Source organism: Chrysemys picta, chromosome 1, assembly GCF_011386835.1.
Source record: "Chrysemys picta bellii isolate R12L10 chromosome 1, ASM1138683v2, whole genome shotgun sequence".
NCBI classification, from domain to species: Eukaryota; Metazoa; Chordata; order Testudines; family Emydidae; genus Chrysemys; species Chrysemys picta.
Genome location: NC_088791.1, coordinates 73,601,653 through 73,627,767, shown reverse-complemented (window position 1 = coordinate 73,627,767; position 26,115 = coordinate 73,601,653). Strand labels below are relative to the sequence as shown.

At 41.7% G+C, this 26,115-nt stretch overlaps 1 protein-coding gene across 1 annotated transcript in view; it reads right to left on the bottom strand.

Moving 5' to 3' along the window:
* Nucleotides 1-26,115, bottom strand: part of OTOGL (otogelin like) — a 145,250-nt gene that overhangs the window by 84,681 nt on the left and 34,454 nt on the right. The window contains exons 18-25 of the mRNA XM_042850786.2: nt 23,934-24,058; nt 21,487-21,696; nt 20,726-20,891; nt 19,194-19,268; nt 17,386-17,435; nt 16,473-16,635; nt 13,026-13,133; nt 11,457-11,595 (exon numbers count right to left, since the gene is read on the bottom strand). Coding sequence (XP_042706720.2) covers nt 11,457-11,595; nt 13,026-13,133; nt 16,473-16,635; nt 17,386-17,435; nt 19,194-19,268; nt 20,726-20,891; nt 21,487-21,696; nt 23,934-24,058 — 1,036 coding nt within the window. The remainder of the gene's footprint in view (nt 1-11,456; nt 11,596-13,025; nt 13,134-16,472; nt 16,636-17,385; nt 17,436-19,193; nt 19,269-20,725; nt 20,892-21,486; nt 21,697-23,933; nt 24,059-26,115) is intronic.

Below are 26,115 nucleotides of genomic sequence, written 5' to 3'. Positions count from 1 at the left end.
TGTTTTCCCCACACACGCTTGCTCTTAAGGGTGAAACATCAGTTGCTTTTTCTCACCAGCGAGAAATGTTGCGTATGGGACTGCAGAGAACTTGGCAGCTATGGGAAGCAGTCTTGTAATCAATACAAATAACAACGAGCGGCACAGCTTAAAGTATCGTTCTGATCTGAAAAGTCACTGTGTGGTGGGGGTATGCGGGTTTTTTGCTGTTCACTGGAAGACACTGCACAGCCCCGCATAACCCCCAGTCCCATAGTGCCCATAGGAAGATACCCCACTGAGCCAGCTCACAGCTTGTGGGGCTTGGGGGTTAACTTCTAGCAAGAGTCTGCTCAGGGAAGCACTGCTAGCTTGATGCTACCTAGGGGCAATGGGGATAGCTCAGTGGTTTGAGCATTGGACTGCTAAACCCAAGGTTGTGAGTTCAATCCTTGAGGGGGCCATTTAGGGATCTGGGACAAAAATCTGTATGGGGGATTGGCCCTGCTTTGAGCAGGGGGTTGGACTAGATGACCTCCTGAGATCCCTTCCAGCCCTGATATTCTATGATTCTATGGCTCTAATTAGGTTCAGGATCTTAAAGGCTATTCATCAATGCAGAGTTATCTTAAATTATCAAAACTCGAGGCAACCCTCTCAAGTTAGCCTGGCTTGAGTGAGAGGAGCCACACTGCAAGTTAACACTCAGGTGATGTTTTCACTAAAAACAGTGACTGTGTGTGTGAGCCTGCGCGTATAAACCGCTTGTGGGTAGACAAATTTGTGCTAGCTGGACTCCAGCTAGTGCACTAAAAACAGCTGTGTGGGTGCTGTGGCTTTGGTGCAGACTCAAGCTATCTACTCGAGCTCAGACCCAGAGGGTCGGGCTGCCACGCAAGCTGCAATGTCCACCCTGTCTATCTGGGCTGGGAGGCACGCTCCCTGCTGCAGCGTAGACATACCCTGATAGGTCAGCCAAGTCGAGTTAAGGGCACCACCACACTAAAGGGTTTTTGCGTATGAACAGGACTTGAGTTCAGGGGGGTGGACACAAGTTATAAAATGAGTTAACTCTGCAGTGACAACAAGCTCAGTGAGACAGAGCAATATTGCTGACCAAAAGCCCAGACAGGGAGCCTTAAGGCTCCCACACAATGCAGAGTTATCTTAAATTATCAAAACTCGAGGTAACCCCTCTAAGTTAGCCTGGCTTGAGTGAGAGGAGCCACACTTTCCTGTTTGTTGGTGTATATATTAGAGATCATTTATGGAAAGCTGCATGGCAGGAATGCAGCCAGAGACAATCAAAAATTGTATTGTTTTGATTAAAACAAAACTCCTGAAATAAACCAGAAATCTCAGAAAGGGCATTCTGTGTTTAAACCTAAGCCTCTTGTGCACCTTCTCCCGCCACTCAAACCCTGACCCTGGCCCCCACTATAAAAATGCCCTTTGTGGGGCTCGATGTTTATTGTGTCACAAAACTTTCAGTATCAAATTTGCTCAGTTAATAAATAAAGACTTTTTCCCTCCCCTAACTGCCACTCCTCCACAGATCTGAAAGTAGCTGGGTTCTTTCCTTCTCACACAGCACCTTGAGTTACACCTGTGTAGTCCCATGACCTTCAAATTCAGCAACCAGTGGCACATGTGCCACCCTATTACTTTCAGTGGGTAAAGCACAGGTGCAACTGCAATTTAGTAAATAATTCTGTTGACGATGCAAAAAAAGAAAGGGGTCCAACTTAGACGGTAATCTCTTCGGCAGACAAACCGCCTTTTTGTTCAGTGTTTAGCACAATGGGGTCCGAGTCCATGACTGGGACTCTTAGGTGCTATAGTAATACAAATAATAAATAATTATTAACAATCAAACTCACTCTCAGTAACCTGCTGTAACAAACTACTTTTGTCACCGATGTTGGTAGATACATCCGAGTATAGACAGGGAGCAGACCTAGTGAATAACAAGGTGTCATTTTTACATAGTCACTTTCCAGAGCAGAGCTACTCTTTACCTTATTAGGTAAAATGTCCACAAAGAGGGATGTGCTACAATCTGTCATGTGAAACCAAGTCACGCTGATAGAAACTAGAAATAAAATGGTTTTCCCACTTCAAGAGAAACTAGTATCTTCCCACATAAATTACCATATCCAGCCTCTTCCAACTTAATATCAGTTTCTTTGTGATAACATGGAGTTGCTAAGCAACGTGAAAGGCAGAGTGTCACGGACCTGGGCACTCAGTCAAAAACTCATTGTCAGTCCTAACTTCTCAGAATGTTCTTTTGCTAGACTTCTCAACTGTACTGTATCCCATGCCATTGAGATAAGGAAAAATAAACTGCTACCACTTCCCAAATTCGTAATAATGCTCGGGAACGTTACGTCTTATTTCTGTCACAAATCTTCAGCTGCCGTCAGTGCCAACTAATAAGAACACTATGCTCATCTCAGAAAATCCAGCCCAATAAATGATGACTTGAAGTGAAGGTTGTTTTTTGGAAGAAAAAAAATCATTTAAATCTATCTGCTTTAGAGCTACATGCTCAAATAACCAGGATTAGTGGGACACTCAGTAATTAACTGATTTAAAGGCATACCCTCTTCTCCATCGTTCCCAGGTCCTAATATCCAGGCTCACTGGCTCCCACTCTGTATGATGTACTAGCATGCCCTCTGGTAGTACCACTGCACTCCCTACAGAATATGGGGACAGACTGGAGATGGCACAAGATAAATCAAGTCCCATTTCACTTATTTTTATCTGAGTTTGCTACTTTTTTAATAATGATACTCGAAAGACAAAATATGGAGATTTGAAAACATTGAAAACTGCACTTTTCTGCAAAAAGTAGAACTTGTTTTATTCTTATTGGCTATCTCCAGGGGGATGCTACCAGCATAGTATAGACAAACTTAGCCGTTTCCCCTTTTTATACGTCATGAAAGTCCAGGCTTATTATTTGTTATTTATTGTGATGCGGTGCTCTAAAACCCCTCTTGCAAGGCACCTAATGTTTAACTCCTGAAGCATTGTTGCTAATCTATTATTGACAAAGACCTCAATCCTGCAAGATGCAGAGCATTCTGTCCCCAGTCCAGCAAAGCACTTAAGCATAAGCATTAAGGCCTATATACCTCTGTGTTTTCGTATAAATACACACACATTGTTTACTGTTGTTTAATTTTAACTTCTTGCCTACCTGAAGCACAATGCTAATGGCCCCCAAAAGGCTTTGCAGGAGTCGTGTGCATTGTTATTGGGAGTCACCAGATGGCACTGATTCACACAGTCTCACAAGTTAATGGTTAAGAAGAGCTCAGAACTGGAGATGGGATGCATATTTATATGGAAGAAAGGGGGGTTCTCACCATGGAGGAGAGCACCAGGAAAGGCAAATGGAGAAAAGAGCAGTGATAATGCTCACATTTCTACAAAAATTAACTCACTTTAATAAAAAAAATTTTTTTAAATAAATAATATTTGGAACTACTAACATGCAAGCCAAATATCAACCAAACGATATAACATTTTTGTTATATTTCTCGCTTCACACACACACACCTTTTCCTCGCCATCCCCTATGTCTATATTAAGTCTAATTTTGTTTGTAAACTCCAGAAAGTAATGATTTAATCAGCTAAATCTGTAAAGTACCATACCCTTCTATGGCACTGTAAGAATAATGAATGATAACATTATTGAGTAGAAGGGCAGGAGCAGGATGCAACTGCAGTGGGTGGGAAGGTCTGTGGCAATACTATATGGAGAGGTTTCAGAGTAGCAGCCGTGTTAGTCTGTATCTGCAAAAATAAACAGGAGTACTTGTGGCATCTTGGAGACTAACAAATGTATTTGAGCGTAAGCTTTCTTATGTTCCATTCTATGCATCCGAAGAAGTGGGCTGTAGCCCACGAAAGCTTATGCTCAAATAAATTTGTTAGTCTCTAAGGTGCCACAAGTACTCCTGTTTTTATATGGAGAGGGTTATTATTCCAGTTTCTAACATCCTCTGACCATTTTCAGATGTCTGATAATGCACTCAGGATACCCTCCCCAGAAGTGACTTCCAAAATATACCATTTTACGACCTTCAACGGATTTCCTATTCTGGGAGCTTTTTATAGTAGTACAGGGTTTTGATTTTAGCACAAGTATGTGTAAAGTCCTAACAACCGTTTAGTGAATCTGACTCTATTGACAGTTCAGAGTGGTACCATGACAAGGGAATCTTTCTGGGTAATACAGTCCAACGTTTATTTCTAAAAGAATGCCCTATTTTAATTATCAAAATTTCCAAACCAAAATGATGCAATCAGGTAAAAAGAAATATAGCAGGGATTTTTTTCTTCTTTTTTTCATATTTTAAGAAAAAGAATGCATAAAATCATTTAAACAGATTCTCCTTTGTTTCGTTTATTTAATTTTGCCTTGCTTGTTGTATCAGATTTGGCATTTGCTTAGGTTACATTACAACAATCCTTTTCTAATTAAAAATGTGATATTCCCTAGATTAAGGTTTTGGGAATGCTTGGGTATCTGTTACCAAGTGACACGATCCCCAGCAGTATAAATTATTTTGAGATACAGAAGGTATCTAAACAGCACAGTTAATGGATGTACTGATTTATTGCATGTTTAAATATTTAAATTTTTATTTATATGGAAGCATGCAGTATTATAAAGTGTATGTGATATATTATTTTTGTTAATGGTCTATAAATGTGGTTTTATTATTAATAGCTACTTTTTAGATGTAACTAATTTTATTTGTCACTGTGAAGATTTTGCTTTGTTCCTTAGTAAAGCAAAATGTAAAGTGAAAATGTAGAAATGAAATTGTGACAGCAAGTTACTTTTCCTAAGTAACATACAAGGTATTTCTGAGTACCACAAAACATTGTCAATGACTACAAGTCCTAGACTTCATTACAACTTTTATAACAAAAAAAGTTAAAATTGGATCATTCATATTGCTATACTGTAATGTCTAGTTTCTAAGGATTCAGAAAGGTAGGATCTCAGGAGCTTTCCTGACTCAGCCCATAGCAAATTTAATTCAGAATTAAACATTTTCCTATATTGCTCCTACATTACCCATTCTTAGAGTCTCACCCGCACGGTCACCCCTAAAGCAGCATCTTCAGGTGGCCCATAAAATGTGGCCCACACTAACATCATCAACCTGACTCACATGCTTAGAGTTCACATATGGTAAAGGGCTCTCAGCAGTGAAATGACAACACACACAGTGATCACCCTAAAACAGATGTGTACAAGGTTATTTTTGTTTATGGCTGGGAGTGCTATATTAACAGTCTATGGAACCTGACACACCAGAAGCAAGCAGTATTATCAGAACTCCAACTAGCCATTTTTATGGTCGTCTTGCTCTTCAGACAGGCAACAAATTAAAATGTAGATTAGGGATTTCCAAAGGACACCTGCATGCCCAATCATAACACCAAAAGCAAAAATCAATGGTGAAAAAGTTAACTTTCTTCATGCTGTGTGGTCACTGCTGAATAGCAAGGACCCATCATGTGGTGCCAACCTGTCAATCACACCACACCTCCTCAATAACTCCAGTCTCATGGCAAGAAATTTTGTTCAAGCCATTGCTGGAAACCCTCCATGCTAATCTGCACAAATTGAAAGCAATCTTTCCTTTGTTGGAGAACAAAAGTGATTCATTCACAGCATAATTCAATGGTCTGGATAGCCAGATGGTGGAGACAGAAAGGCACGTAGAGGTAATTGAGTCTGAAATCATTGATCTGGAGAAAATGGAACAAGAGCATAAACCCATTGCCAGCTGTAATTGAATCTTCTGCTCACCAAGAGGATGGAACAAGTGGGAAAAAAGGTACAAGCCGAAGTTATCTGGGTATTGAGCTTTCCAGGTGAAGACTAAAAAGGAGAGGGACATCTCTATAGGCTTGGTTAATAAGAACCTAGCAGGACTTCCAAAAATTGATATAAAGAGGAGCTTGACTCTCACTGACTTCATTGGGCTTTGAAGCAGGCTCTGAGTATTAGCACAGAGCTCTCATTCAAGGACAGGCTGATCTTCAGGCTACACAGACCCTTCAAAATTCTTCCTTGGCTGATATTTGTCAGTTGGGAACATGACCTCTCCTACAACACTGAATGTGGAACTCTGTTTCTACGAAGAGGATGGCCTTGAAGGGCTGCAAAATGCCTACACACTAGCATTGTGCAGCCACTACTGAAGATGAGACTGAATTTCAGGAGTGAAAGCAGCTATAGAGGCAATTATGAACTAATTAGATTAGGCCCTACATATATACCATACAAGTGGCAATTTTAACATAAATGCAAAAGTACCAGGAAACAAACAGGAATGGAACAACTGAGGAACATGTAGTATAGACAACCTCAGTTATTTTACAGTAGAAAAATAGCATTGAGTTTACTTTCCTATGCTTTTAAGGAAAGATCTTCTATTTAGCTATAACACTTGGCTGGCATGAATTCATCAATATTCAGACCTGCAAAAAATGAGCAATTTACTTGTCTTAAGATGAAGTGAAAAAGATTAGTCGATCTGCACGGAATAGAGATTTTCTGCTTTAAAAGGATTTGTTAATTAAGGAAGATTTTAAATGATTAGGGCTTAAAATGGACACGTTCTTTAAGAAGTCATACACAAGTGCAGTAACCTTTACGTGCACTAAATTCATTATGTTATATACTACATGAAACAAAATATCTTGAAATACATTACTAATTAATGAGAAATGACCTCCCTGATTTAAAAAAAAATTGCTCCATTCAATTCTTGCACGTTTTTCTTACCCAATACAGAATATGTTTTTGAAACTTTTATAAAAAGCCTTTTCATTTGCCTGGTGTCATCTTAAACAAAAAGTGCTGATAATAATTACACTGAGTCTGTGTTTTAAAATGTCCTAAGTGGCTAAAAGATTAAATGTGTTTCCTTTTCCCCCTTCCCAACACAAGCAGGTGCATCTTCTTAAACTTTAACAGCAGGATATATTGATAAAGTGTATGGTTTAAACACAGTGCACCAGATTCAGAAAGGCTAAATGCCAAGTCAAACAGCATCAGCCAATTAAGTGGACAGGCACAACTCACTATCCTATCAACTGAGAAAACAGCTATTGTAGATTCAGGATAAAACTCAAGGACTCAGTCTTGTGTCAGTAAAGAACACAGCAATAAGTATTTGGTAGCAACGGTTCCCAGTATTGTATTCTACTGCCAGTTCATAAACTAGCAGGAGCAAAGTGACCTATTTCTCAGCAGGAAAAAAAAAGATGATAGACAAGGTGTATACTTTAATATTCAGTTGGAGTATCTATAGCACATATACTTCAGAGTTCCAGCTAAATCAACTGGATTTAATGAATAGGAAATAAAACAGTTTAACCTAATCCCTGGGACAAATATTTAAAGCAGAAACCACCCACCCTTTCAGTAGGAGAGACACGGAAACTATCTGATAAATCAGTCTCTTCCCTGCCTCTAAATATTTTATAGACAGAATTGAACAAATAGCAATGTTATTGATTCTAGCAATCATCATACAGCGCCTGGCTTGTAGTAAACAATCCTTCTGTTGGGGTGGTGAAATCCTTCAGCACTTCAGTGCAACCCAAGGACCATGAACAAATTAGCTATTGTGAACCAGGCATATCTTAATTTTTTTAAAAAGCAGAGTTTGAAAGGCTTCTAGGTAGGCCTACCATTGCACCTGTCTCCAACACAACAAGGCTAGTACTGATATCACAAATCTACATAGGCAGCATTTTCATCAGTTGGGTCATCTCATTCACTGGATGAAAGGACTACAGGCAATGTGCCATATGCCTTAATTATGTGACTGCCAACTTCATTCTTGAACTTTACAACTCCGTGTGCTCCCAGTGGTTCATTTAAAAAAATATATATTTAATAAGAAGAAGAATGGGAAGTGAAACTCGACTGGACAATGTGAGGGATCAGCAAAATAGTCACAGCCCCCTGAAGGTGGAGAGGCTAGTAAAGATTGGGCTATGTACCTATCCGGCTGGATGATTTACAGATTAAGAGATGGCTATTAATTTTCCAACTCACGCATGCCAGGATGGTATAACAAATAAGTTAACTTCTATTTCTAGCTAGAAGATGCCCTGATGCATATCAGGAGTTTAGTTGTGAGTGATTTTGTTTGTTTTGGCTTTTGGTAGAAGAGGGTTGTAAGTCATCATTTTGAATAGCTCTTTGCAAACAGACATAAAAACTTCAGGCGATGTAGATGTAGATGTAAAGTTGTTATGTAAGTTCACATTGTTCTTACTTTGATAATTTTGTTTTATTTCACACAGTTAAGGGTATTTTGTAAAGTTTCTTTTGAAATGTTATTTTGAATAATAATGACTGAGAAGCTGGGCTTTTTATCAGAGTTAGACGTACTAGGTCACATACAGTAACTCCTCACTTAAAGTCGTCCCGGTTAACGTTGTTTCGTTGTTACGTTGCTGATCAATTAGGGAACATGCTCGTTTAAAGTTGTGCAATGCTCCCTTCTAACGTCATTTGGCAGCTGCCTGCTTTGTCCACTGCTTGCAGGAAGAGCAGCCCGTTGCAGCTAGCTAGTGGGGGCTTGGAACCAGGGTGGACTGGCAGCCCCCCTATCAGCTCCCCGCTCCCCTAAGTTCCCTATGCAGCAGCTGCCCAGCAGGCTAGCAGTTGCAGCTATCCCTCCCCTCACTGCCATGTGCTGCTCCTGTCCTCTGCCTTGGAGCTGCTCCCCGAGACTCCTGCTTGCTGTACAGGGGGAGGGGAGGCAGAGGGGGGCTAATGTCAGGGTGTCCCCCACCTCCCTGCTCCTGCACCCCGCTTACCCCATCTTCCATAGAGCCGGGAGAACACACGACAGGGCTCAGGACGGAGGGAGCTTGCTGGCAGCAGCTGCAGTCTCAGCAAGCTGATCTAATTAACAAGGCAGTGTGCTTAAAGGGGAAATGCGCATCTCTCTCTCTGTGATGTTCTCTCCCCTCCCTCCATTCCTGCTGCTTTGTAGAGTGTGAGAGTTAACCCTTGAGGGCTCAGCCAATTGCTAGTTCATCATTTAGCCGTAAGGCATTCCCTGGGAAATATCCCACCCTCTGACTTCACCAGCTCAACCAAGCCTCACAATCATCATCACCGTGTAACAGTATTAAATTGTTTGATTAAAACTTATACTGTGTGTGTGTGTGTGTGTGTGTGTGTGTGTGTGTGTGTGTGTGTGTGTGTGTATATATATATATATATATATATATATATATATATATATATATATATATATATATAGTCTTTTGTCTGGTGAAAAAAAATTCCCTGGAACCTAACCCCCCCCCCCCCCATTTACATTAATTCTTATGGGGAAATTGGATTCACTTAACATTGTTTCGCTTACAGTCACATTTTTCAGGAACATAACTACAACATAAAGTGAGGAGTTACTGTACTAGCATAGTAAAAATATTCTTTTATAGGACACTACTAGAATTCCAAAAACAGATTCTCAATTTTAAACACTACCACAAGCACAAACCAAGAAGAAGAAATAATTAGTGTTTTTTTAGTAACAGGAGGATACATTTAGAAGTGTCAGTAATGGTATTTTTACACAAAATAGGCAAGTAATGTAAATATTTGCTATTAGGAACATTAGTATGTAGTTGCCAGCCAATCATAATAAAGGAATTTGTGGCTTTTTTGTTAAATCAGCACACTTGAGTTTAATTAGACACATGCATTCAGGGTGTAACCCAGATCCCATTGGAGTCAATGGAAAGACTTCCACTGATTTGGGCATTGTGGATCAGGCCCTTAGAAACTATGCCAACCAAGTGCATTTTATAAATGAACATGTGATATAAAACAAATAAACAAACAAACAAATGCAAAAGCTGTATTTAGCTGCACAGTAGTTTCCGTGCTCGCTGCTCTTACAGGAAAACAGTCTCTGGGTATGATTACACTGCAATTAGACACCCGCAGCTGGCCCGTGCCAGCTGACTCCAGCTTGGGCTCTGGGGGCTCAGGCTAAGAGGCTGTTTAATTGCAGAGTAGACATTCAGGCTCAAGCTGCAGCCCACGCTCTGGAACTCTCCCATCTTGCAGGGTCCTAAAGCCAGGGGTCCACCCCAAACCTGAATATCTACACCACAATTAAACAGCCCTTCAGCTCAAGCCTAAATCAGCTAGCATGGGCCAGCTGCAGGTGTCTACTTGCAATGCAGACATATCCTGTGAGAGCAATACAGCTGTCATTTTGAAATTACATTGTCACGTTTTATTGTTCTCTGAGTGACAGAGGATATAGTGCAAAGCAATTACCTATATGGTTAGTTTAGAACAGCAGTTCTCAATCCACGGCCCAGCTGTGTGCTAAAAAAAATTCAAAATTTGCCATTCTGATCTGAAAGGAGGTGGGGCTGGCTAAGGAGGAGATAGCATCTGGCAGCCTGCTGGAGCGCTCCTGTCAGCAGGGGAGCTGGTGAGTGCTGCAGGGAGGCAGGGTGCGGGAGAATGGGTCTCTGGGAAGGTTTGTGGGGAGGGAGGGCACTCTGAGCACTGAGGGGGTGGGGGCGCTGGGAACTAGGGGTTTGTGGGGGGTGCTACAGCATGCCCAGGTTTTAGGCTGCCCAGACCCGCGCTGCGATGGTGTGGAGTCAGGCTGCCCATCCTCACGCCCTGGGCTCCACTCCTGGCCCCACTCTGTGGAGGGGTCTCTGGGCAGGGGGGCTGGGCATAGGGGACTGTGCCGGGCTTTTGTGGGGGTGATGTGGTTCTCAACTTGCAGCCCACATAACACATTGTGGGCCGCATATGCAGCCCAAAATGATAAATAGGTTGAGAACCATTGGTTTAGAACAAGCTAGCTAGATGCAATTCTAGCTAGATGCAAATAATGGTTAGCCAATCTTAAACTGTTCCTATGCCCTGCTATTTGTTTTAAGGCTGACAACTTACTCAGCAAGGTTGAGTACAGAAAATAAAGAAAGCCTTTGCTACAAAGAGCTTAAAACTAAAAGATACAGATGGAGGAGCACAATGGGAACTGCAGTTGAGGAGATGGCTTGATGAGGGTGGTCTCTACACATCCTTTTGATTTGTCTTCCCTTATCATGGCAGGGCAGAGACAGGTCCTGTCTTTTATTTGTCCTTAGAGCACCTATGTACACTTTGTCCACTATATAAAAAAAATCATCACCATCATATTCAAAATAGTGTTAGCACAAAAAGCCATTTATAGGATAATTCTTTATAGATTTCCCCTTACATCTCTGTTGCACCCTCTTTATTAAAGGCTCTTTCCATATATCAACTATTGATATTGAAAAAATGTAGAGGCTCCCTTTGCAAGTCCAGTTCTCTATTTTTTTTTTTTTTTTTTTTTTTACACAGGAGTGTGCCTAGGGAAAATAAAAGCAATGTGTGAACAATTCTCCTACCTTCACTAAATAAGCTTGGCAGTCACTGACGTAATCATATTCCAACCCATCAAAAGTATAATAATGTCGATCCCCGTAAACTGTACACACAGCAGGACAAGGATAACTGGTGCATGTGAATATCCCTCGCCGGCAAACACTGTGAGGAAAAGGTAATATAGTCCATAATGTCACATAGAAAAGCTATTTTCCTTTCAAACCCTTATTTTTCAAAGAAGTTTTCTTATGCTCTTTATTTTGACTTGTGGGGGGAAAAAACAAGGAAGGGGAAAACTTGCATGGCCATGTTAACCCAGAGTTGTGCTGCATGCTGCCCCAAAACTGTGAGCTTGCCAGTGTTGCAGAAGTGGCAAAAGGGTGGCCTTAAACCCACATATTTGATAAAGATGTGCAGAAAATGAACATGAAAACCCTACCAATTCCATGGCATGTGAGAGCATTCCCACTTTCTCCTCAGGGTGCACTGGTAGCATGGATAACTCCAGTACTGTGATGCCACTCTACAATGCCTAAGCCAGATTCTTAGAACACTAAGAACTTTCTGTTTGTGTTTCATTTTGATATATTTCTGAGACAGGATCTACATTTGTTTAAATGTAGATGGAGCTCTCCTATTACTATCAATGGATGTCCTTGTGCCAAACGAGCCCCAAAGTTGCTTACATTTGGAAGGCCAAATTTTGCTGTCAGTTACATGAAGTGACTTAAATGGAGTTGCCTGGTGTAAATGACAGCAAAAATTCCGGAGCTTCTGCTTATGCATGTGTAATTAATTTTCCGAGCTCAACAATTTGCTAGTAACATTTTCACACTGTCACTAATTTGTATGTGCAAGCTGACTACAAAGCAAGTGCAAACAGGTTGTGTCCCTCAATTAGATTTTTTTCCACATGTGAGTTAGCTCATACAAAATTGTGTGGGTGCCAATGCAGGCCACGTTGAAAACCTGTGAAAGGAATCCAGGTGCTAGCTTTCCAATTTTAAAAATATTTTAATGCTGTTTAGTTGTTCTATTTCCTTTAATTTTTTGTGACCCATTTTTTTTTCTTTCTTTTCTTTGGTCTTAGCTAATGAACAGATTCTGGTATCCTCACTCATACTAAGTAGTACCTTATCCTGCACATAGCCCCAAGCCTTACTGGAAAGTAGCATGGGGGATAGCTCAGTGATTTGAGCTACTGGCCTACTAAAACCAGGGTTGTGAGTTCACTCCTTGAGAAGGCCATTTAGGGATCTAGGGCAAAAATCTGCTTGGGGATTGGTCCTGCTTTGAGCAGGGGGTTGGACTAGATGACCTCCTGAGATCCCTTCCAACCCTGATATTCTATGATTCTATGTAAGCTCATCTAGCTGTATCCTGAGCTACCAAATAACCAGCTTCCTCACTCATGATTTTACATTCAACTTTTCTCTTGTATTCTCCTTCATAGTTTCTCTTCCTTGATATTTCCCTTCCCATACCACCTTCTTTTTCAATGTAGTTACAAAATTTGCTGTATTAAGTATAAAGTTCACTTTATTAATAGGCAATGATGTTTTGGAAATATGTAAAACATAATAGTCACTTACCAGGTATAGCAAGGTGTAGCTATCACTTCTCCGGACAGATACTCCCAATCTTTCCAGGTACATGGACAACTATCAGGAACATAACATTTCCCTTTATGCTCTGCCATCCTTCAAAATAGAAAACAAATCATTGTTTAAAGTGAAAATCCAACTACGTGAGCTTTAACTAACCACCCAAAGCACAGTTTTTCAACTGTGGCCAGTATAACATTGCTGGTCACTGGAAAACCTGCTGGTGGTCCAGAGAGCTGGCTGGTCACATTGTGCTGCCTTCTTACCTCCAGCTGCTCAGCTACATAAAAGAACAGCTAAAATATACTCCAGGGGTAGGCAACCTATGTTGGGCATAGGCAGCACGTGAGCTGATTTTCAGTGGCACTCACACTGTCTGGGTCCTGGCCACTGGTCTGGGGGGCTCTGCATGTTAATTTAATTTTAAATGAAGCTTCTTAAACATTTAAAAACGTTATTTACTTTAGATAGAACAATAGTTTAGTTATATATTATGGACTTATAGAAAGAGACCTTCTAAAAATGTTAAAATGTATTACTGGCACACAAAACATTAAATTAGAGTGAATAAATGAAGACTCGGCACACCACTTCTGAAAGGTTGCTGACCCCTGACATACTACATGCTTTCCTGATATTACGCTCTAGGGAAGCAATTGCTGTAGCTGCCGTTGTGGCTAAGTGGGGAAGTGGTCTATGCAAATAGATGCCATCCACACTATGAATAAGTTTGAGGATCCTTCACTTAAAAATTAAAACAAAGTTCACAGTAATGTTTTCCCAGTATTATCACTAGCATTAAGGATGAGTTTGTATTTTTTTTTTCAAATTAATAAGATAATAATGGGTAGCGGGGTACCCAAGACTATGAGTCACCCTGTTACCCTCTGCCTCCAAGAAGAGGGAGTCTTGCTTGTACTTAGCTCCCGTCACAACCAGCCTGTTAGCCACTCAAGCATTCTTCTCTGAGCTATGCCAGCCCTTACTTTGCCTTGCAGGCTAACAACAGGTGCACCCCAGTTCCTGAGTCCCTTTGAAGCAATCCTCTGCAACATCCAACCCGACACTGGCTACTCACAGAAATACCAGGTTTGCTGAGCCCAAGGGAACACTATACACACAGCTTGTAAGATTCAGTTCAGAACCATCCCTTTGCTTAACACCACAGAACTAAGATATATTTATAGTGAAAACAAGAATAAGATCATCATCAAAGATTAGAGATTCAGCAGATATTGAGTAAGATTATTGGAAACAAATCATAGAATCATAGAAATGTAGGACTAGAAGGGATCTCAGCAGGTCATCTAGTACAGTGCTCTGCACTGAGGCAGGACTAAATATTATCTAGACTATCCCTGACAGATGTTTGTCTAACCTGTTCTTAAAAATCTCCAATGATGGAAACTCCACAACCTCCCTTGGTAATTTGTGTGTATATATATATATATATATATATATATATATATATATATATATATATATATATATATATATATACACACACACACATATACACATACACACACACAATATATGTGTATATATACATACACACACACACACACACAGTGCTGCTTTCATAATACCTGCACATATATTTCACAAAAATATAAATAACCAGTGTGACACGGCTTTCATTTGAGACCAGAACACACATACCAGAATCAGGATATTCTTGTACCCATTTGCCAGTTGGCATTAAGGGGTTCTTCAGTCACGTAAGATATAAAACTAGTCTTTTTTTTTTTTAACTCAATGGCAGGGAGAAAGTTTTTAATAATAGGATTTTCTTTTTAAAAATTAAACAGAATTGTTCACAATTAGAAGGAGGGGTAAAGATTAGCCTGGTCTCATCGATACCTCTGATCACTATTATCTCTTGTTCCTCAACATCTCTTTCTAACAATTGACTATATCAACTGAGGCTAGCACTGGTGCCTTACAATTGCAAATTTATAATAAGTCTGTAACCTGCCCAGGACTGTCTTTCAGTCACACTCCATATAAATTGGATATCAGAAAGCCTATTAGTTACATTTTTTTTCTGTAAAACAGAAATAATTTCTAACCCAAATATTTTGGAGATAACACTATTTTATTCTATTGGGCTTGGGACTAGAAAAACAAATTGAGCCTGCATGCCTGAACAGTACAATGAAATACAGAAACATAATTTACCACTAATTATGCACTAAATGTGAATTTATTTTCCATGCAACAAAGTGAAAGGCTAATCTTTAAATAAATCAACTAAGATTTTAATGTTTATCATCACAGTTTCATCCAACACAATCTGAGATGGATTATGGTGGTCAGGGTCGGCTCCAGGCACCAGCTTCTCAAGCAGGTGCTTGGGGCGGCTGCTTGGGAGAGGGGCGGCAGGTCCAGGTATTCGGCGGCAATTTGGCGGACGGTCCCTCACTCCGACTTGGAGTGAAGGACCTCCCGCCGAATTGCCGCGGCAGATCGCGATCGCGGCATTTTTTTTTTTTTTTGGTTTTGGCTGCTTGGGGCGGCCAAAACCCTGGAGCTGGCCCTGATGGTGGTTAAAAACAGGTAAACAGAGTCACATCATTTTATATCTGTAGTACCTTTGGCCTTTCCAACTTAAATCAACTGTATGTCAGTGTGGTGGATTTGGAACTGCTCGTATAATTAATACTGTATCGTGACCAGGTTATTGTGATGTGTACTGCATCCATATGTTGAGTTAATTCAATAGCATGATTGTCAGGAAATGCATCCAAGAAGGGTGGCAGGAGTGGATCCGGATATACATTTTGCAGTAAACATTTGAGAGACAATGCAGGAACCATTTTCTTTGATGCTCTGGCTCAACCTCTTGTGGCACTCACCGGACAAATCCCCCAGAGAGTAAGACTGGCCTGCCTAGGGCTCTAGGTAAGGTAGAAATGAATGGAGACCTTTTGTTGTTTTATAATCATTTTCTCTTATGTTATGCTTTGTTCCTATGGCTAAATAAATATATTTATTACATTAGCTTTAGGGAAAGCTGTTTTGGGTCATCATAACCCATGGTCATAGGCTCCCAAAGGGAAGAAGTGCAGATTCCAAACCCAGTCAGACTAGCTAGGGTACACACAGTTGATGCACAGGGCCCTGTAGCCTAGGACCTGATCTAAAATTGAGAGAACTGCAGGATTCTGTGAAGAAAAGGTAAGGCATGAGGCCTAGCACCTGTGGGGGTTGCACTCACGGAGACAAGAGAAAGGGTCAGTGGTACAGATAACAATCACTATTTTGCATCTCAGAAAAAAAAGACAGCATGATAGATTCAAATGTTTGCAAGCAAAACAGAAGAATGAAATTTGCAAATTGAACTATCTGAAGAAAAAAAAAGAACAGGGGGTCCCTGTGGAGGCAAAGTATTCCGTCCCCGTGGCTCTACTAAACACTCTGGCTTACACTTACCCTGGGGGGCAGATACAACCACTTGCACATGGTGGTGATGGCACACAGGTGAAGTTCATGGCAAGGTTTGCACAGGAGATCTCACAGTTCACACCAGCTGCTGGTAAGCCAGGCACCGGATATCTGCAGTCATAGTAGATTTTTCCTTCAGGGCATGTGTGAACTTCAAATGTAAAATGCAAATTGAATGAGATCAGCTGCTCCTTTGCACTGAAGGTTTCTAATTCTTTTAGCTCACAATTTATTTTTAAAAATATTGTAATTAATAAGATATACTATTTAAACTAAGTGCATTTTGTATGTGTTCGACTGCAGTTAAAGTGAAAATGTGCATTTTCGTTTATATTCTGTGTAATTATTTCATTAAGAATATCTATTAACTAAGGTCCAAAATTGAAAACTTCAGTGCCTAAAGTTAGGCATCTAAATCAAGGCACCAAGGGCCTGATCCACAGCCTATTATAGTCAATTACCATTCACTTCAGTGTGCTTTGGATCAGCCCTTAATGAAGTGACTTGATTTTCAGAGGTGTTGAGCACTCACAAATTCCATCAGAAATCCAACTGAAATTTCATCTGCTCTGCACCTCTGAAAATCAGGTTTCTTCCTTTAGATGTTTTAATATGGAATTTGGGGGGTTAATTTTAGGCACCCATGTTTGAAAATTGTGGCCTATGTCTTACAAGAGGTGCTTTTAAAAATTCTACTTAAGTGACTTAGGAATACAAGTTGCATTGAAAGTCAGTTAGGTCAAGATAAGTAACTTTAGACTGAAAAAAATCATTGTCACAAAAAGTGGTGATATTTAGCATCTGATGAGATGTATATGAATATAAAAATGCAAATGAATGAATACTCGATAGCAAACATTTTCCCCGTGAAACTGTAAAATAAGACAAGAATATAAATCACCTGCAGTTGTAGCAGTTTCAGTGCATTTCATTGTTCCATTCAAACACTGGCTGGTGTAAAGAAAACAAACCATCTTTATTCCAGGAAAAAATAAATCACATATCTGCTGCATATGTAAGAAAACAACTTAGCAATTATGTAGCACTCTAAAAACACTACCTAATTTAAGCAATCTAAATCAAGAGGGGAATGATCATTAAACTCTAGAAATCTAAATCTGTCCAAAATTCTGTGTGTAATTTATTTCTAGGGTTACCATATTTAAAAAATAAAAAAAGAGGACACTCCACGGTGCCCTGGCCCCGCCCCTTTCCCACCCCCAGCCCCACCCCAACTCCACCCCCTCCCCTGAGTGCCCCGTATTACCCCTCCTCCCTCCCAGCCACGCAAAAAAGGGCTGCCCGAGCGCTACCGGCTTCACGGTTTGCCGGGCAGCCCCCAGACCCTGCGCCCCCGGCCGGAGCCCGGGAGGGTAAGTGCAAACCGTGAAGCCGGTAGCGCTCGGGCTTCAGGCAGCCCCCATGCCTCTGGACCCTGCGCCCCCGGCCGGGCACTTCCCCTCCCGGGCTCCGGCGGCTGCTGTGCTCCCTGAGCTCCTGGGCTCTGTAAGCGCCGAGCTGCCCGAGCGCTACCGGCTTCGGGCAGCCCCCATGGCTCTGGACCCTGTGCCCCCGGAGCCCAGGAGGGGAAGTGCCTGCCGGGGGCGCAGGGTCCAGAGGCATGGGGGCTGCCCGAAGCCGGTAGCGCTCGGGCAGCTCGGCTCTTACAGAGCCGATGAGTCAGGGAGCACAGCAGCCCCCGGCGCCCGCTCTAAGGTAAGCCAGGGAGTATTTTTCCCCGACACGTTCAGCTTTTTGGAAATTCCCCCCAGACGGGGGTTTGATTACCAAAAAGCCGGACATGTCCGGGAAAAACCAGACGTATGGTAACCCTATTATTTATATTGTCTCAAGGTATTGGTAATGTGATACAGGCCCAGATTAACCCATGCATAAGCCCCCATCTCAGGGAAATAACATGAGACAACTGGGGCACGGGGGGGGGGGGGGGGGGGAGAGAAACTAACCGGCACAACAATGCAACACCACTTGCTCAAATTTGGCCCAGCCACACCTCTGTCATGACAGAGCCAAACCTCAGCAGCACTGCGGCAGATCACACCCTACTCACTGAAGTTTGGCATGGCCACCTCTCTGAGCACCACACCCAATTGATCAGCCCTGAAACCCTGTGTCTCTCAACACTTACTGAACTTTGACAGCCACTTCAAACCTGAGCAGAGTGGGGCCGAGTGACTGTGAACCGAGTGGAGCTGGACAGCCAGGATCAGGAGGAGCCACCCTAGCCCAGTATGGGAGTGGAGGGCTGAGCTACGGGGGAGAGGAGTGGAGGGGAGGGGGAAGGAAGGGCAACTTTGAGTGGCTAGGAAAATCCCAGAGGAGAAGGGTGGGGTTGAGTTGTTGGTTGGCTGTGGGGTGAGTGAGGAGTGTTGGGGAACTGCAGGGTGATATGGTTTGTGGCAAGTAGGGGGCAATGGGGCATGGTGAGGTTGGGGCAAGTGGGGAATATTGAGTGGTGGTAGGATGAGTTGTTTCTTTGGGTTTAAGATTTCTTTGTTAAGAATGTATGAAACCAGTTTCTTTCAAGAATTCCTTTTCCAATATATGAAATACACATGGACCTTGAAGCAGCTAGGCCTTGATTCTGAATTAAGAACCACACAGGCATAGGGGTCTGCTCATACAATTCTACTAGCAGGATCAGGGCCTGAGTGAGTCAAAGATTAAACACTTAATACCAAAACCTACCAAGAGCCTGACTGTGTGGGCAGGATTTCCGCAGGCTGGAAAGTTCTGCCTTTGTAATAGCAACGACAGCTAGATCTGTGAAAACAAAGCTTATGCATATGGGTATAAAAACTATATGAAATAGGCTATAAGGATATTTACTCTTCAAATCCTAACTAAGTAGGATAAACATGCAGTTTAATTCTCTAATTGATCTGCTTATTTATATTTACAGTGCAAGCTTAACCTAAGGCAAGACTTAAATGGTGAAATCCTGGCCCTATTGAAGTCAATGGGTATTTTGCCATTGACTTCAATTGGGCCAGGATTTCATTCATATCCTGTAATGATCTTCAAATTACTTATTTGCTGTTTCTGTGTGTTGCAGCCTCACAGAAAGCAGCTTTTCTTCCTGGTTACAGGTTGAGTATGGCAAGATGCAGCCTGATTTAGGAACATAGGAATTGCCATACTGAATCAGACCCAAGTTTCATCTGGTGTAGTATCCTGTCAGACACTGGCCAGAATGAGACACTTCAGAAGACGGGATAAGAACCCCGCAGAAAGTAGCTGTGGGGTAATCCGCTTCCCACATTGATTTCTAATAGCTAGAGACTGGCTAAAACGATGAAAAATGAGGTTTGCTATCCTTTCCAAAATAGTTATTGTCATTAATTGTAACAACTCTGGATATTCTTGATAACCATATAAACATCCAGTCCTTTTTTTAAATCTTATTAAGTTCTTGGCCTCAATGACTTCCTGTAGCAACGAGTTCCACAGTTAATTACATGCTGTGTAAAAAGGTATTTCCTTTTTTCATTGTGAACTTCCCACCTTATAATTCAATTGAATGTCTCCTTGGGCTTCTGTTATGTGTAATGGGGAACAGAAGTTAAAGATCCATCTTCTCTGTTATTTGATACACCTCTATCATGTCACCTCTCATTTGTCTCCTTTCTACAGTGAACAATCACAATCTTTTCAATCTCTCTTCATATGAGAATTTTTACATGACCTTGAACATTCTCATCGCTCTTCTCTGAACCACCTACAGATCTGCAATATCTTTTTTTAAGACTGGGTGACCAGTACTGCAAACAGTATTCCAGGAGAAGCTGCACCATTGATTTATATAAGGGCATTATGATAGTTTTATATTATTTGCTATCCCTTTCCTTATGTATCCTAACATTTTGTTAGCTTTTTTTGACTGCTGCTGTGCATTGAACAGAGGTCTTCAATGAGCTGTCTACAGTGACTCTGAGGTCTCTTTCTTGAGCTGATATCGTGAATTTAAAATCTTGTAAAGTGTACGAGTAGTTTAAATGTTTCCCTCAAATGTGCATTACTTTACATTTTCTGATACTGAATCAGTAAATCACTTGTCTTGTTGGCCATCAGTCACCAATTACACTATCAGCCAATAACTGGTACAGTAACAGTGGTGGAGAAAGGGGAACACAAAATGAGATGCAAGAAAGAGTTCTATTTTAAAGGCTTGCCGCAAAGCGACAAACACGGTATATTCAAAACAATGTAATATGACTTACATTGGCACACAAAAGTTGATTGATTCTTCAAAGTATTTGCCATCAGGACAATTGCATCCTTCAGCACAGTCGTCATTACACACATGCGGGGCAGAAAGGGAAGAACAGGAGTGTTCGCAAAAAGAAGAGCATCGATGGTACAGCATACCACTTCGGCACACTAGAGCTAGGGAGGAAACATCATCATCTTATGAGGTTGCAATAAATACACTGAGATACATTCATGCCAGTGTGAGATAACACAGTAAGATGTACTGTCCCAAATTGCCACAGAGATGTGCTGGGGTTTAGTCATGTGATTCTCAGCTAAACCTGAGGCCAACTCTGATTTCAAGTGTGTTAGAAATTTCTTGGCTTCATCCATTTTGAGGCTTTAAATGATTAAGTTCAGGATGCATTTTTGTTGAGAAAAACCCTCAAAAAAGTATGTGTGTTTTAAAGTATATTCGATATATTTCTAGTAACTCAGTTTCTAGGGGAGAGGAAGAATGATGCAGTGGTTAGGGCATTAGCCAATGATTTGAAAGATCTGGATTCAAGTCCTGCTCTACCTTCCAAATCACACTGTGACCTCTTTCCCCTCCTTCCAAAAAATGACACCCTCAGCACTGCAGCTGCATCTACTGTGTATTATGTTCATATTTGAACATCTCAAAGCAGAATTCTTGCTTCTGATGCAAAGCAAAGATTTATTCTGTTTCAAAGAATTTCTCATCATTCCCCATTTCTAAAACTATTCTTCTTTTGCAAATGTTACTCACCACAGTATGAAACTTGAGATCTGAAATCAATAGCAATTCCATGCTTGCTACAGATATAGGCATAGTGTGCAAGTGCATTACACAAACAGCTGCTTCCACATTTACAGGCATCAAAACGGCACAGCTGGTAGTATAATCCTGGACTGATGTATGGGTGACATGGAGCAAAAAGTTCTTGATTGATGATATCACAGTGGGATGCATAGCCAACTAAGGGAAGGCAACATTTTCTTTTTTGGCAGTACCCATGATAATATATCAATCAAAAATAAATAGCAAAGAGTATCAACAACACACCAATTCATACAACTGTGCAATAAAAGCTTCTACATAAAGTAGTTCCATAAAATACTGTTCTTTGTAACGGACATAAATATTTTAGCAATGAACTTTGCTTCACTAAAAATATGTAACTAAATAAAAATCTATATTGAGGTGAAGGAAACATGTAAATGGAAACAGAATACATTTCAAAAGCATAAGGAAAGTCATTGAGAATTTTGGAGGTTTGCAATGGCCAAACTTTTCTTGGCACGCAGGCTGGGCAGTTATTACAAATTGGAGCTTTGGGACCCAAGCGTCCCAAGCCTACTGCTCTCTCCACGCGCCACATAGTGCTTCCTGGAGTTACTGACTTTTTGCTAGCCTGCCCACTGAAATTCTTATCTGGCACAAAATACTCCATTATTTCTGCTTTGGTGCTGAGCCCATTTCATGCTTTTGTTCATTTTATCTCCTGGCATTAACAGAAGCAGAGGGGGGGAGGGATAGCTCAGTGGTTTGAGGATTGGCCTGCTAAGCCCAGGGTTGTGAGCTCAATCCTTGAGGGGGCCATTTAGGGATCTGAGGCAAAAATCTGTCTGGGGATTAATCCTGCTTTGAGCAGGGGGCTGGACTAGATGACCTTCTGAGGTCCCTTCCAACCCTGAGAAGCAGGTGACTGAATGCTTGGCTGTTACATGGTGGAATAGCTGCCACAGATGACCATTCCAACTGCATGGCTGATACCTATGCCAGCCCACCATAGGAATGCTGAAGGGCCACATGTGGCTTATTGCTGCACTTGGACCTCTTCTATAGTACTTTGATCCTTAGATTCCTAAAGATGACCATACTTAGCCTTTATATTTGAGTTCAAAGGACAAGAGCAGAGCAAACTCAGATTTTGCTGTCTCTTGCCACCAACCACACCTCTCCCTGAGCCAGCCCTCCTGTAGTCTCTCCTGGAGCTGCCAGGAAGGCTCAGCTCTTCCTGTTTTCCAGCTACCACCTCCCCAGCCAGCCACATCAACACCGCTGTCCTTGTGTGTGCTATACGAGATGGCATCCATCGCCATCCACCACTGCTCCTCTGCATCATCTACCCATGCTGCTTTCCTGTATGAAACAGGGCGTGGAACTTGACAGCAGAGGGAGGCAGGGCAATCTTTCAGGCAGGCCAGAGGAAGGAAGAGGGTATCTTGGGGGGGAAATGGGGAGATGACTCTACACAAAAATCCTAAAGTGGCCCCCTTGCATTGGCCACAGACAACCACAGCACTCTAGAAAACTGCCCAGCCCTGAAGATATAAAACTCCTTGGGATTCACTAGCTTCCTAAAAGTTAAAGATTATTCTGGGCTCAGTCCTGTAGTCTTTAGTCAGGATTCAATCCCATTGGCTTCAGTGGAGGTAAGGCCTGATTAAGGACTTGAAGATTATACCCAAAAACATTAAAAATACTGAATCCAAAGTATACCTGGGGATAAGGCACAATCACTGTGAGCTACACATGCATATCAGAGAGGAGACCTAACAGCCTTCAAATCTGCAAAACATGCTTATATTTCTTAAAAGGAAACATAAACACATCTAAAACTAGGTAATCACCTTTGCATTTGCCAACGGTTATTTCAGTTTGTATATTAAGGACATTAAACACACCAAAGGAAAGGGTTTGCAAAAAAAAAAAAAAATCAGTGTGTGTCTAAAACTGAAGTTAAACTAATACCGACAGATAATCTGTAAGTAACAATGAAGCTCATGCGTCTGACAAAGTGGGCATTCACCCACGAAAGTTTATGCTCCAATACATCTGTTAGTCTTAAAGGTGCCACAGGACCCCTCTGTTGCTTTTTACAGATCCAGACTAACACGGCTACCCCTCTGATAAATGAAGCTCAGGCATCATAGAGAGAACAAAATAGGGGGAGGGATCACGCAGTGGTTTGAGCATTGGCCTGCTAAACCCAGGGTTATGAGCTCAATCCTTGAGGGGACCACTTAGGGATCTGGGGCAAAATCAGTACTTGGTCCTGCTAGTGAAGGCAGGGGGCTGGATTCATTCAGGGTCCCTTCCAGTTCTATGAGATAGGTGTGTCTCTCTCTCTCTCTCTCTATCTATATATATATAATCCTGATCTAGTAATGTGGTTAAGATAAATCAAAATTCCAAAAGTGAGACCGTACCATTTTGTTGATTAATGTTGCAAGGATCAACCACAGGAATGTTGACAGGCGCAAAACAAGCTGAGGAAACCTTCCATGCATTGGCATGAAGCTGAGGGGTTCCTTCAATCATCCCTGCTGGAGAACTGAAGGGAGAGGGAAAGATAAAGCAAAAGATCAGCACTGCCTGGTAGAAGGGCTTCTCACATAGACTAGTTATGTCTTTGCATTTGTTCAGATCTCTCTTGCACATCCATTGTTTCCACACCACAGTGGAATTACCCTGTCACTGAATTTTGTTTCAGAATCTTTATAAAGGAATGAAAATGAACACAACTCTCATGAAAACATTTTCCTTTACAACTGGCAGATACTACCTTTGAAAGTCTAACAGCTATTCAGTGTGGTATAGGTACAGAAACATTTTGGAAAGTTAAGTATACTTAATCAAGGCTTGTCCAGTGTTCTTTGCATTATTACCAACATTTTATAACATCTTTACCAACTCTGTCTTATAAATTCTTCAGAACATTCTTAAATCAGTTCCACTAATTTCACGGAAACGGTTGTTGACTATGTCCTTGTTCACCTCAGGAGTGATTTTCAGAACTGCCTCGGCGACTTATGGACTTTGTGGCTCTAAATCACTTGGGCACATCTGCAAAATCAGACTGCTCACTGTCATCTTGCCATAGAATTCAAGATGGTGATGCTGCAAAGGGCCAGAGAGATGCAGACTCAGAGTCACTTCAGAGTCGACACACATTTCTGTTTTCAGATAAATGTCAAACTTCTGTAAGTTAGGTATGAAATTGGAAATGTGTATAGATTCTAGAAACAGAAGTAGCATCCTGGAGCCAGGGTATTTGCTCAGTCACAATAGAGAAGAACAGAGCATTCATAATACATTTTAAAAAAAATCATTAAAACCAAGAAAACAAATATGAGAAATGAATGCTCTTTCGGGTTTCCTGTCTCCATCAGGGCCGCCCAGAGGGGGACGGGGGGGGGAAGTGGGGCAATTTGCCCCAGGCCCCGGGCCCCACAGGGGCCCCCACGAGAGTTTTTCAGGGCCCCTTCCAGGGGCCCCGGAAAACTCTCATGGGGCCCGGAGCCCCAGAGCTTCTTCTGCTCCGGGTCTTTGGCAGCAATTCGGCGGCGGGGGGTCCTTCTGCCCCGGGACCTGCCACTGAAGCGCCCTGAAGACCCGCGGCGGGGGGTCCTTCCGCCCCGGGACCCGCTGCCGAAGACCCCAGGCCCCCTGAATCCTCTGGCCGGCCCTGGTCTCCATTTGTCAGGCTTGCCCCAGCAAATAACAACAACCCCTAACTCTTATTTAGCACTTTTCATCAGTACATCTCCAAGTACGTTACAAAAGGAGGGCAGTAGCATTATCCCCACTTTACAAATGGTGAAACCGAGGCACAGAGAGAGAGGTGAAGTGACTTACCCAAGATCACCTCACAGGCCAGTGGCAGGCCTGGGAATAGAACTAAAGTCTTCTAAGACCTGCTCTATCCACTGGGCCACACTGCATCCAATGTATGGATTTTGAACCAGAAAAATCCAACATAGTGCAAAAAGAATGACAATTTGAGAGTATGGAATATAAATTTAGGGCGGGATTTTCAAAAGTATTCAGTGTTGGCCTGCTTCCCTTTGAAGTCAGCTTTATTATTGACATCAAAGGAGACAAGCTATGACAAAATGGAGAGCTGTTAAAAAAATCTACCCTTGAAGCACACTATAGTGGATTTCAATGGGAATTTGTTTATGTTTGCGCCGGTCTTTAAAAAGAAAAACATTGCATAATTGACCAATTTTATGATTAAATGCAAATCAAATCACTTTGTAAAAAAATGATCTAAAAAGGAAGGCCAAGGTTCAGGTCTAAGTATAAAATGTGTAATGTTCTTTTTCACAACATATCAAAGGCATTAACTTTTTAAAATAAAAGTTTCTCTCATCAGCTCATAAGTTAGTGGAGCAGTCACGTGGCCCATAAACTCTTGCCTGTGATAGCCAAGGTAACCCCAGGGCCCAAGCCCTGACATAAGTAATAGACACTAGCTGTTGTTGTGGATATGAAGATAAACTTAAGCTGTTTCCTCTGAGAAAAAGAATTCAGAATGAGTCCTGCTGTCTCTACTGGCCACATGGTTTAGGCTCAGCAAGTCAAAGAACCTCAAACACGTAAGCAAAT